Raw genomic sequence first — 12376 nt, 5'->3', positions numbered from 1 at the left:
CTGCCCATATTACCCACACTGGAGAATCAGCTGTGTTATGCTGGTGGAGCCTGATGTAGCTTTGAGCTGAGGAGTGGGCGACAGATGATATCTGGTAACTTCAAGTGCCATCACTTGACATTTATCACACTTCACACGGCTTTGTGAAGTGACAAAGGGCACTGTGCAACTTTCTTTAACATATTTAGCAAGGTCCTGTAAACACAAGTGGAAAATTGGTGGTGTTCCTCTCTAAAGTATTAAAAATCTCTGAGGCCAATTTGAGGCTTCCCTTCTCCAAATAACCTTTCTAAAGCACCGGGGTTTCCTGCGCAGTGAAAGACAAGAAAGAGCTTATCATGGTCACAAAATATTGACTGAGATTTTGCCAATATTTTCTGATGACAGCGAGACGCTTCGATCAATACCTTGTGACCACAGTTAGTTCTTGTTCACTCGGGTTACAAGAAGCAAGCCCAGTTCTGGTCTGATATGTGCAGTCCTACGTGCCTAGTCATGATTCCCTCATACGTACCTCCATCTTGTTGAGGGACACCCAGCAGTCCGATGGGAACTCCTGCAGCATGGGGACCAGGAACTGTAGGCAGCCATCCCAGTGACACAACAACAGCATCATACCGATCAGGTTAAAGATCCGCATCACCGCGCTGGCTAGGTCATAGGTCATATGAAAGATCTGGAGACAGCAAGGCAAGGAGAGGAGTTTATATGTAAGATTATATTGGAACATGAACGCAGTAATTATGGCTTTCTTGACAGTGTCGTAAGTTTTATCTGATGAGACTTCGGCGCTATGTGTTCTCCAGCTGCCTGCATTTCAACCAGTCGAAATGATTTCCCCCTACCTCCAATTCATAATTGCTTTACTCTGATCTTAATGGAAAACATCATGAGGACAAGGAAAGGGGAACTTATAAGGACTTCGTAAAAGAAAAACTTGGTAGTGCTGCACTCTTGAACAAATGACTGCAATGTTGAAACTACAATGCCCAGATGGGCTACAAAATGCCTATCGGACATCATTCCAGCGTGCTGTTTCAGGCAGTTCGTATATATGACAATTTTAATTTTTAAAATCGTGGATGTTAAAAAAAAAAAGCTGAAAACAGAAGGATACATACAGCTAATACAAAGTGAATTGTAGTAAACTTTAAACATGTTTTCGATTAAGCTTTTCCTTTATATGTAAATCTTCACACAAGGGAAAATCTCAATAAGTAGCAAATTTGATCTTTTTTCTTTTCATAAAAGATGCTTCAGTGTATCATGTGGTCTTATTATGGATGCGTCCTGGTCACTTCACACATTCAGGAATGGTCCTGAGCAGATTTGATTACCTGACCCACCACCCTTTGTGCTACTTCCTTTTTATTTGTTTTCACTTTCTCCCTTTGTTTTCTGTCCACAGTTGTTAGTGTCTGATTCATCCCACTGTACCTTATTAACCTCCTCCTCGCCGTGTCTTTATTCTGTGTGTCTTCTTTCACTCTGTGTCACAGAGTCAACACAGCTTCCTTTTGTTCTGCAGCCTCTTCTTTCTCCATGTTGGTATTCATAACCCCGGCCAGTTTGTCTTCTTGTGTGTGTGTTGTGTGTGTGTGTATCAGTAACCGTGTCCACTTTTGAACCTCAATCTTGACCATGTCAACTGCCCCTCTGCTAAGAATCTACTATAAATTCATTTCCTATTGGGAAGCTGCCTTCCTGCTCAGCTTCACACTCTTCTTTGGATTCCACCAAGTTTAATCAATGAGTAGGGGAGACAGCTTCCCATCAGTTTCAAACCAAACACAGCAGGAGCGAGCAGCGCATTCGTTACACCGAGATATGTGACATCAATCTGAGGCGCCAGCACGCATGGGGCCCAGCCCATATACAAAACACTCACGCAAGCCGGCGGGCACAAAAGATACACTAACAGCGGAGACAGACGTGCCATCACATGCACACAGCGTGATGGACAGGGACCATCATGAGCCTTAACAACTGATAGTCTGTGTCGTCTCGCACATCAATCATCCTCCATCACTGGACAGTCACTTAGGCCAATCATCTATCACTTGCCTGACCTCAAGAATCAAAACTGTGATGCTGCTTAGCATCTAATAGCTGCTTAAAAGCACTAATAATAGGTATGAGATCTTAATGTGCAGAAGTGACAGTACGTTTCATTATAAAACACGTAGAATGGTCTGATTAGTGTACTATGAAGGAACAGGAAATGGGTCATTTCTTACTCAGTGCAACTGAGGGAGAAGTGATACTCTATGACTGGAGTGATGAGGAATGAGACTGGACATGAATCACATGTGCTGATCTTTCTAAATGCAGCTTTAACCTTTATGAGGTTTTCACTGTCACTTTTTATCAATCAGCAACTCACAAAATAGAGCAGTTGGTCATCATTTTTGCAAGGAGGATGGATGACAGAAAGCCGACTTACACGGTCATGTTGTGCTGGCTCACTGAGGTGTTCAGAACCGCGGACAGCACCGAGAACGTTACAGGAACTAAAAACAGCTCACAGCTTCAACTCTTGGATTTTCAAAATAAACTGGAAACAGGCATTTGAAATGGGCATCTCCCGCATGTGCCAGTGTTTCGCTCTCCACTACATCGCCGCTCTTATTCTTCGCACGTGCAAGTATTACTTCCCATCATGCACCACTCTATGTGCATATCACATAATATCTTCAGAAATCCAATTATCCAAAGGTCAAGTGAGCAACCAAGCCCCACTGTGCTGCTCACTACTGCAAAATGCCAGCACCAGGCTGCCAATACTCGCATAAATAAAAAGTAGAGCGATCTTATGACACTGTTGGACCTCCTGTCTCCCAGGCTATTCCTCTTAAAGCAGAGGAGGAGAGTCTGGTGAGGGGCTGGGGCAGGGGCCCACAAAGGTGTATCCCTCTCGTGGAGTAAATAATAGCTGAGTGGCCAGGAAGTTCAGGACTGGTGCTTTGGGTTTTGTCTTCAAGAAGCATCCTAGCAACAGCACCCATCCTCACATGCAGAGTCTACCAGTCAGGTCTGTGCAGACCTGCCATCTCACCTAACTCTAATCACTTTAAATGAATAATTAGTCACATAATCACAGTCGATAGCCCCCCTAGTGCTGCTTATGATAATCGCTGTCTCTACTTCACCTGCTCTTCCTCCGGTCTCTTAATTGATTAACTATGTTTGCCCTGGTAATAGGTTGCTTATTAAGTGCCACCTGTGGGACTGCCAGGTCAGATGGAGACAGAAGGTTAGGAGGATGGTGTTACAATAACAGTAATTAGAATGCAAACTTTGTTAGCGCGCAAACATCCTGCAGACATTATATTTTTCTCACCAGGTGGCAGGTGAGAACACTGATCCTGGGCCTCCAGGTGAAGGAGAGCAGGCCAGAGAAGCAGATTGTTGGTTTGGCCATGAGCCAACATCAGCATATTGGAGGAAAATCACTGACCTTTTCTCACAGACTAAGCTAGGGGTTTCTTCTTGTGTAGCTGTGAGTTTTGAGATAATGTTTTAGCTCATGGACAGCTATGAAATGTGTGCCCTTACCTCTTCCCATTGGTGGATGTAGCGTATTAATCTGGAGAGCCTCAACAGCCTCAGGAGACTCAGGATCTTGGTAAAGCGGACGATCCTCAGGGCCCGAGCAGTCTTGTACACCTCTGAGTCGATCCCCTTCTCTACTATAAGGAATATGTAATCCACTGGGATGGAGGAGATAAAGTCTACAATGAACCAAGTTTTTAAGTACTTCTTCTTAATGGTTTTAGGGTCCAAAATGATGTCTGAGTTGTCCTCGATGATGATTCCAGTGCGAAAATTAAGCACAAGGTCCATGAGGAAGAAGGTATCGGACACCACGTTGAAGATGATCCAGGGCGTCGTGGTCTCGTCCTTGAAGAAGGTGATGCCCACGGGGATGATGATCAGATTGCCCACCATGAAAAGCAGCATTGTAAAATCCCAGTAGAACCTATCAGGCGTGTGTGTGAAGTGGAAGTGGATGTGTGTGCGTGACAGTGCATTTTAGATGGGTGTGTGCACAGAGTACAGGAGGGGAAAAGAGGGGAAAGGGGAAGAAAAGACAAAAATAGAGTCAGATGAGAAGAGGGATTTGCTGTGGAAACGCAATAGGCACAAGAGACTGCCTGGCTCAAAATGGAAAAGTGTAAACAAAGTGCAGCCAAAGTGGTATTTTTTACCAGCATGAGCATGCAGAGAATAATGGGGGGGGGGGGGGGGGGGGGGGGGGATACTTACTTTTTCCGATACTGATGTGAATTATAATCAGCATTAAACCGATTTCTTTACACATTTTCGATTTTTGTAACAAAGCAAAAGGAATCTAATGATTATCACTGTTTGTGTGAGTAAGGACATGTAGCACTGCTGTTCCTGTAATAACTCAAAAATTTAAATGCAAATGTTTAAATGATGGGTTAAACCATGGAAGGCCTTTTCATCTTCGTTTCTGAACCACTGGGTTTTATTTTGGCTTTGCCTCTTAATAATAATAATAATACATTTTATTTATGAAGCACCTTTCAAGACACCCAAGGACACTGTACAATAGATAAAAACACATAATAGAACAAAGACAATGAAGAACAATAAAACAAAAGCATAAGATAAAATTAACAAACAGTGGGTTCACAGTGAATATGCAGATTTGAACAGATGGGTTTTGAGTTGAGATTTAAACTGGGGGAGAAAACCAATGTTTCTTATATCTGGGGGTAGAGAGTTCCACAGCCTGGGAGCAGAGAAGGTTAGAGAAGGTTAGCAGAAGAAGTTCCTGAAGAACAGGGGTGATGTGCTGGTAGGAGGGGGTTCTGGTGATAATGCGAGCAGCAGTTCTGAACCAGTTGAAGCTTATGGAGGGATTTTGGGGGGGAGACCATCCAAAAGAGAATTGCAGTAGTCAATACGGTAGGTAACAAGACTGTGGACAAGAAAGGACATAGACTGGGTGGAAAGAGAAGGATGTAATCTGTTAATGTTGCATTTGGCAGGACCGTCTTCATTGTTTAGGGTCCTGCCAACACTTATACATCTGCATGTTTAAAAATCAGTATTTAGGGAATATAAATGACCAGAAAATTCCTTTTTAATTTCTTTCTGTTGTTCAGACCTCATTAAAACCGGATATGTATGAATATAAGCTGAATTTGCGACCAGCAACAAACAAGGAAATGTTTCATGTTTTTGATTTACTTTAATTTAATAACACAGATGCATGCATTTAGGATTTGAGTGAGGAAGTGCTGCATAGGAAGTAGCCTATTATTAAGATCAGCAAGTAGATATCGATTGTTTTCTCTCAGGTTTTACATCTGGAGTCTGAGAGACTGCAAACAGAGGGATTTTCTCACTATTTTTATTATTTTTTATTTCTGAATTCTGAATGATCTGTTTAAATCCATGATTGTATTCTCTTGTCACAAAAAGTCGCGCATAGATTGTGTTAAATGTGTTTTTGAGCCCTCCTGGGCCCCAACAACAGAAAATGAGGGCTCGTTTATACGAAACTCTCAACAATATTACGGTATTGATATCAAGAGGACGACAGTCTCGCTTACTTACTGCCAGTGCTGATGTGACAGGCTGGTAAATGGGACAGAGAGCAAAGTGTTGAGGTTTGATCCCGTCACAGGAAGCTCTGCAGGACAGGTGCAGCGCTGAGTCATTACACTGCGACTTATGCAACAGGAACTGACTCCCCCACCACACGACAACAACAATAACCGCCCCGATGATGATATTTGAAGCAACTTTGTTGCTTTAAGATGCATTGATTAGCATAAGTATCAGGGGAGGCCGCTAGCTTCTCGCGGAGTGGGAGTCTGCGAGCTAAACAAAGGTCTACAAAGTCAAATTGCATCTCTGCTGCTGAAGTTATGTCTCATGCTTGGTATCCTGACACGGTGTTACGTGATACGAAAGGGCCAAGCGTGGATGATGAGTGATGGGGGTCTAAACGTAGCGCTCACACGCGCGAGCCGACTCCAAATGAGATGGGAGCTGTCCACTCCCTGTGGTGCTGAAACCAACCCATCCAGCCCCAGAGTCAAACCTGCTGGTTTTTTGACCCAAATTCAATCAGGCGACTCATACGTTTATAATAAAACGCTGAAAGGCAAGCCTCAATCACGAGGAGCCCTCTTCTCTGGTGCTTCCTCCAAAATATTTGAATGACAAAATAGCTGCTGGATGTCCAGCTGGGTCATCGGCGTTTGAGCCGCAATACAAAAGAGCGCATCCGTCATTATAATGCACAATCCGGGGAGTCTTACAGGCGGATATGTCTCCAGTGAGCATGCTTGAGGTTTCCGCACACTTGGCTCAAGGTGACATTCCATTACTGAGTGCATCACATACACACGCAGGCACACACACTCACACACACACACACACACACACATACATACATATACATCCTGTCAGCAAGCTTTTGTGGTAGAGCCTACACTGCACACCTTATCCGGATCCTCAAAGAAATAATGGCATTTTAAATGAAGGCAGCTTCAGAGCGCTGTCCCCTTTGCTAAATGAGATCGCACTGCAACGAAAAGTCGAGGTATATTAGCAGGCCTAGCTTGTTGAGCACCCCAGACATGCTATAGTGTGGACTACAATGGGTTTGTTTACAACCTTGAAAGGACACTCTTCGCTAAAGTCGGTTTGCCTGACAACAGGTTGTTTGGCGGGGGGATTACAGGCGGTCCGATGCAATGCATCGTTTTAAATCTCTGCGGGTTCAATCATAAGGGACGGCATGAAAAAACCAGCAGCTGGCAGCCCCGAACAATAAATGCATGTGTTTCCAAGGAGTCCCAGTGGTTAGGCTACTCACTGCAAAGTAAGTTGTAGATGACAATGAGGACCCTTGCGAGCCCCTCATGTAACCAATCGCACCCACAGCTCTTACCTGAAATCGCTGTAAGGGTGGATAATCCAATTTCCAGCTGATTTTACCCTCTCCTGCTCTCTCTCCACTGCTTTTTGACTACCATACATGCGCAAGGAGAATTTGTTAACTCCAGGCTGCAGCATACTGCTAAACTGCCGCTGCATGAAGCTGGCTTGGCTTCCCCGAGGTTCTGCATCTTCGGCGGGCACAATTGCCGGGCCATCCTCCGGCTTCTGGAAAGTGACAGAGTTCCTCGGCTGCTGGGTCTGAGTCTGAGCCGGGCCGTGTAGCGAGGACGAGGCTTTCCGGCTTGGTGCGTTAGAGAAGGACACCTTGGAGTCCTTTTTCTCGGGGACTCCGCTGGACACGGGGTTTGCGCTTTCTCCTCCGTGCCCCCCGGTCAGGGATCCGCCTGGCGTGATCGAGCCGTCCATGCTGGCGGTGGTCGAGTTACAGGCTCCTCGCTTGGCGCTCCCCCCGTCCTCGGCTCTCCCCGATCCCCCGGTCTGCTTCTCCGTCTTGGAGATGATTGAGCGCAGGCTCCCGGTACCCGAGTCCCTCCTGCATTCTCCGTTTTTGTTGCATTTCATGCTGGAAATTGGAGCGACGCCGTTGCAACCATCACCCGCTGTCGCGTTTAAAACCTCTACCGCGACCGCTGATTCCGACGCCTCCACCCCAGAAGCTCTGCAGGTCTCGCCGCGTTGGGCAGCATCGCCCGGAGAGGGTGTCTCGGTAGCTCTGGAGGCAGCAGTGGGCCGTGGGGCGGCAGGAGCGTCCTCTGTGTGCGTAAGGCAGGGTTCCTTGTTGGAGTTTCTCCTGGAAGCCAAGGACGAGGCTCCCCCTCCTGGCGTAAAGTTCTTCATCCTGATACTGCCGCCTCCTCCTCCGCCTCCGCCGCTGCCGCTCCCCCCAGCTCGGCGCAACCGCGGATGCTGAAACTTGGACTCCTCTTCTCCGTCCTCGGTCTCGTCCATTACGACGTTGCTGGGCACACCGGACAGGTTAGCGCTCGCTGCCCCGGGAGAGCCAGGGTCCAGACAGTTCTGCCCGCTGTTGCTCCGCGTGCATTTGGATGAGACAGCCTTGGCTGCGCTGATGTGGCTGCATCCAGTGCCGCCCTCCGCCTTCTTTTTCATGGTGGCAGCAGACGCCGGCGAAACCTCATTCCTGTCCATGACATTGAGCATATCAAATTTTGCCTCCAATTATCTTTGAAGAAAGCCAATCAGAGATAGAGCGAGGAAGGAGAGGAGAAGAAGGGGGAGAGAGAGGGAGAGATGGGGGGGGAGAGAAAGGAGAGAGGGAGGGGTGGACGTGACTTATTTGCAAACTACTGCACTTATATTTTCACTAGTCATTGTGTCAGAAATGATTAAGCATCAAATTAATTGGGTTCTTTGCGTCAAATGTCATTACAGCATTAGCCTGTGCTCTTCTAAATTCAGTTCAGCCTGCATCCAGCTGAGGCCTCTCAGTCATTACCTTAAACATGAATTAAACGTCATGTTTAAATCTAAAAAAAAAAAAAAAGAAAATACCTGACATGCTGCCAATTACTGAATGTTTTTCCCTGAACGTCAATGCAAACTGAAATTAATTCATGTGTTCTGTAAGACGTTGACAATGTCAATCTTCCTTAAAGCATGTTGGTGCCTTAGCTGGTGTTTAGCACCCTCTAGTGGTCATAATTCACTTTATGATTCTGGCAAAGCTCTCAAATGTTATCCATGGCACATGTTCAAAACCAGCAACAGATCTACAGTCTGGACTCATTTCTCTACAAAAACAAAGTGCATTGAAGATCCCGAGGGGACATGCTGAAACTCACAATATTGATTTTTGTCCTAAAAGCTTTTTCTTCTTATTCATTCAACTTATTTATTGCTACACATTTGAGTCTAGTAAAAAATATCCAAAATATGAATGGGTCCAGTATAAAGCTTCTTACATTCAAAACATACAATCCATCATTCTCTTCTGCCATAGAGCAAGAGGCAGGCTACACCCTGGACAGGTCACTAGTCTGTCACAGGGGTAACACAGAGAGAAGACAACCATTCACATTCAATTTTCACACCTATTTAGAATCACCAATTAACCTAACCCCACTAACTGATTGTCTTTGGATTGTGGGAGGAAGCCGGGGTACCCAGAGAGAACCCACGCAGACACGGGGGGAACTCCACACAGAAAGTCTCTGGATACAAGCTGGATTCCAACCCAGGACTTTTTAGCTGTGAGGTGCTAACCACTGCCAAGTATACAGCTCATGAAACAAAAACTTCTGTTCTGGTGCTGTCCACATTTGGCCCTTTTTTTTGTTGTTGTTTTTAAATGCTTACTCTTATATGAAAAGGAAATACCAAGGAATAATCAATTATTCCTGTCCTTCTCCAACACCTGACCCACAAAAACAGAACAACTTAACACTCAGAAGTGGAGTCAGCTACTGCATAATCTGGCAGAGACTACCTGTGACAAAGGTCGGCAAGAATACACAGCAGATGTCATGTACTGCAACGACTGTGTTGTGGTTTCACCTGCAAAGTATGAGCACAACACCAGCTGCTTCCACATAGTGAACAAGTAAATATCCACTGGCATCACCACGTTCCAGACTAGCAGATAGTCTGAACCCACATGTAACACCAGCCAAAGCCACAGAGGTATAGCTTCATCTCTACAGATTTAGGCCACGATAATCGAGTGTTCTGCCACCAGAGGAGAGATAGTAGCTAGCCTCTTTTCTTTGTTCTAGTTTTGGTTGGGTGCAATTTTGGCCACATATATTTTAAAAAAATGGTTGTGGTGCTTCACAGAATCTGGCATTTACACAAGAATATACAGTAACTAATCCCACTTAGCAGATCTGATCTGCGACATCTCAGAAATTTCTTATCTTTTACTATCAGTGCTCAGAAGTCATCTCTGCCCCCCCCAATGTCGTCTTTCTCTCTGTCTCCCTCTTTCTGCCGTCTTCCCCTTGCATCATTAGTCAAAAATGTGCAGCAGCACTCAGGTTCGGTTTAATTTCCTGGTAGTGGTGATGTAGTGTTCTGACATTCTCAAATGGTTTCCAGCTAATTCCAGACCAAAGGGAGGCAGGAAAATTAATGTAGGTAGCAGAAAAGAAACTCTCAACAAGTAGGTAGGTAATATGAGTGGCCCAGAAACATGTTGGTGAACACAAGGGCAGAACGCACATGCTATAAAGGTTGATCCATTAATCAAACCACATGTGTTAGCCCATATTGGGAAGACTAAGTGATGGCCTTATTTGTGTGGCCCATAAGGTAAGAACTCTAAAAACTAAAGAGGAATCACATGATCTGTAAGTCTTCCCAAAAGTTCTAAGGCTTAGTGATACAACATTTCTCCACTACAGCAGTTCTGTCGAGCTTGTGTAAATAAGTCACCAAAAGCTTTCTGTAATTGCGTTGACGTGCTGGCACCTCATTACTTTGTACCAACAACTTGGAGTCCTTTAGCAATCTTATATTCATTTACTTGAATCTGAAAACCTCACAGGGCGCTGCAGTGACTCAGACGCCACCTGATTATTAAGGGCTGCTTAATTCAATGGGAACGTCTGATGTCTTTTTCACACATTGACAGAAATCCAAGAATGGCATGTTCCTTTCAGGGAAGTAGTTCAAGGCTTGAAGGTTTTATCAGTTCAGATTTAGGTTTTATGAACACCAGGCCTCAAATGAACTTGTAATGTTGTAAATGATCTATCAGAGTCATCTTCGTGCTCTTAATTTTGCCTTCACGGTCATTCATGATATGTATAAATACACTCATCAGCTACTTCATTAGGTACTTATTTCCTTAACATAAATATCTAATCAGCCAATCACATAGCAGCAACTGAGTGCGTTTAGTCATGTAGACGTGGTCAGGACGACCTGCATCAGAAAGGAGAAAGGTGATTTAAGTATCTCTGAATGTGGCATGGTTGTTAGTGCCAGATGGACTGGTCTGAGTATTTCAGAAACTGCTGATCTGCTGAGATGTTCTCACACAAACATATCCTGGGTTTACAGAGAATGGCCCGAAAAAGAGAAAATATCCAGTGAGCATTAGTTTTCTGGGTGATGTCAGAGGAAAATAGCCAGAATGCTTTGAACTAATTGGAAGGCCACAGTAACTCAATGTAATAATAAAGATGGGTTGGTGGATGATTTCTAGTGTTCTATTAAATGCTTGCTCTTTGATGCTGTCAGCTCCCTCAGCTTGTTTTCCCAGCTACTCATACTCTGCTCTCTGGGTCCCAAGGTGCTATCCAAGGTGCTAAATGGTGGACGCACAATTAGAACATGGGCACCACCTGTGCTAGCCAGCCTTCCCTGGCACTGCCCCATCCATTCCCTGCAGCTGAACAGCAGACCACATCCTGCCACACTCAAATAACCACTTGTTAAAACCAGGGTATCACACGTCAAACCTTGAGACAGAAAGGCTACAGCCACAGAAGACCACACTGGGTGTCACTCCTGTGAGCTAAGAGGAGGAAGCTTAAATTCACATACGCGCAACAAAATTGGTAAAATGAAGATTGACAAAGTGGTTCCTGGTGTGCCAAATCTCGATTTCTGCTGCAACATCCAGATATTAGTCAGAATTTGGTGAAAACAACATGAAATCATGGATTCATTCTGCTTCAGTCTGCTGTGGGGGATATTTTCTTGGAACAATCTGGACCTCCTGTACCAAAAGGGCTTCTTTAAAAAACAAAAAAAAAAAAAAACAGAATATTGTTGCTGACCATGTCCTTTTCCTTTATCACCAGTGTACCATCTTCTGATAGCTGCTTCCAGCAGGACAACGCACCATGTCACAAAACTCATATCATCTCAAACTGGATTCTTGAACCACAAATTATTAAGGCAGCCCTAAGAAGGAGTACCTTATAAAGTGTCCTTTGGTTGTTTATCATAACTGAAAGGCTTTGACTTGTGCCGTAATACAGAGAGTGAAATATTATAGTTTAAAATTTGTTGCATCACCATATCAAGTTTTTTTTTTTTAAGCCATTGATCAGTTTCTATTAAGCCACACATCATCTACACTGATTCAGTGTTGTATAACAATCACATATAAGGTCAGATATGCGACGTGGCTGAAAACGAGCATTGCTGCAGCAAACAAGACGCTGATTTACAACCATCACTTTACTACATGATCAAAAAAAAGTTTCAAGACATATGTAAGACATTGTTTTAACCAAAAGTTTCAAATCTCACATGGTGAGAAAACACATTAACATTTGTTATGACCCATTAAAGAAATCAAACCTCAAAACACTTCATCCTGAAAAAGGGAATGAGGGAATTTACATTTTTTAACATCCTTTTTTCCCCTAAACCTATAGTTTAACGTATACTGTATAGTTGAACCTCAGAGTAACTTTGTCAGCTGTCATATTTCTGTACAACGTCAGCAAAAACCTTTAAA

At 44.3% G+C, this 12376-nt stretch overlaps 1 protein-coding gene across 1 annotated transcript in view; it reads right to left on the bottom strand.

The window, feature by feature from the left end:
• Positions 1-8173, bottom strand: part of LOC113010778 (potassium/sodium hyperpolarization-activated cyclic nucleotide-gated channel 2) — a 33752-nt gene extending 25579 nt beyond the window's left edge. The window contains exons 1-3 of the mRNA XM_026149982.1: positions 6935-8173; positions 3556-3979; positions 515-676 (exon numbers count right to left, since the gene is read on the bottom strand). Coding sequence (XP_026005767.1) covers positions 515-676; positions 3556-3979; positions 6935-8106 — 1758 coding nt within the window. The 5' untranslated portion in view covers positions 8107-8173. The remainder of the gene's footprint in view (positions 1-514; positions 677-3555; positions 3980-6934) is intronic.
• Between the last annotated feature and the right edge of the window lie 4203 nt (positions 8174-12376).

This window comes from Astatotilapia calliptera, chromosome 18, assembly GCF_900246225.1.
Source record: "Astatotilapia calliptera chromosome 18, fAstCal1.2, whole genome shotgun sequence".
Lineage (NCBI taxonomy): Eukaryota > Metazoa > Chordata > Actinopteri > Cichliformes > Cichlidae > Astatotilapia > Astatotilapia calliptera.
This window is presented reverse-complemented; position numbering and strand designations above follow the sequence as displayed.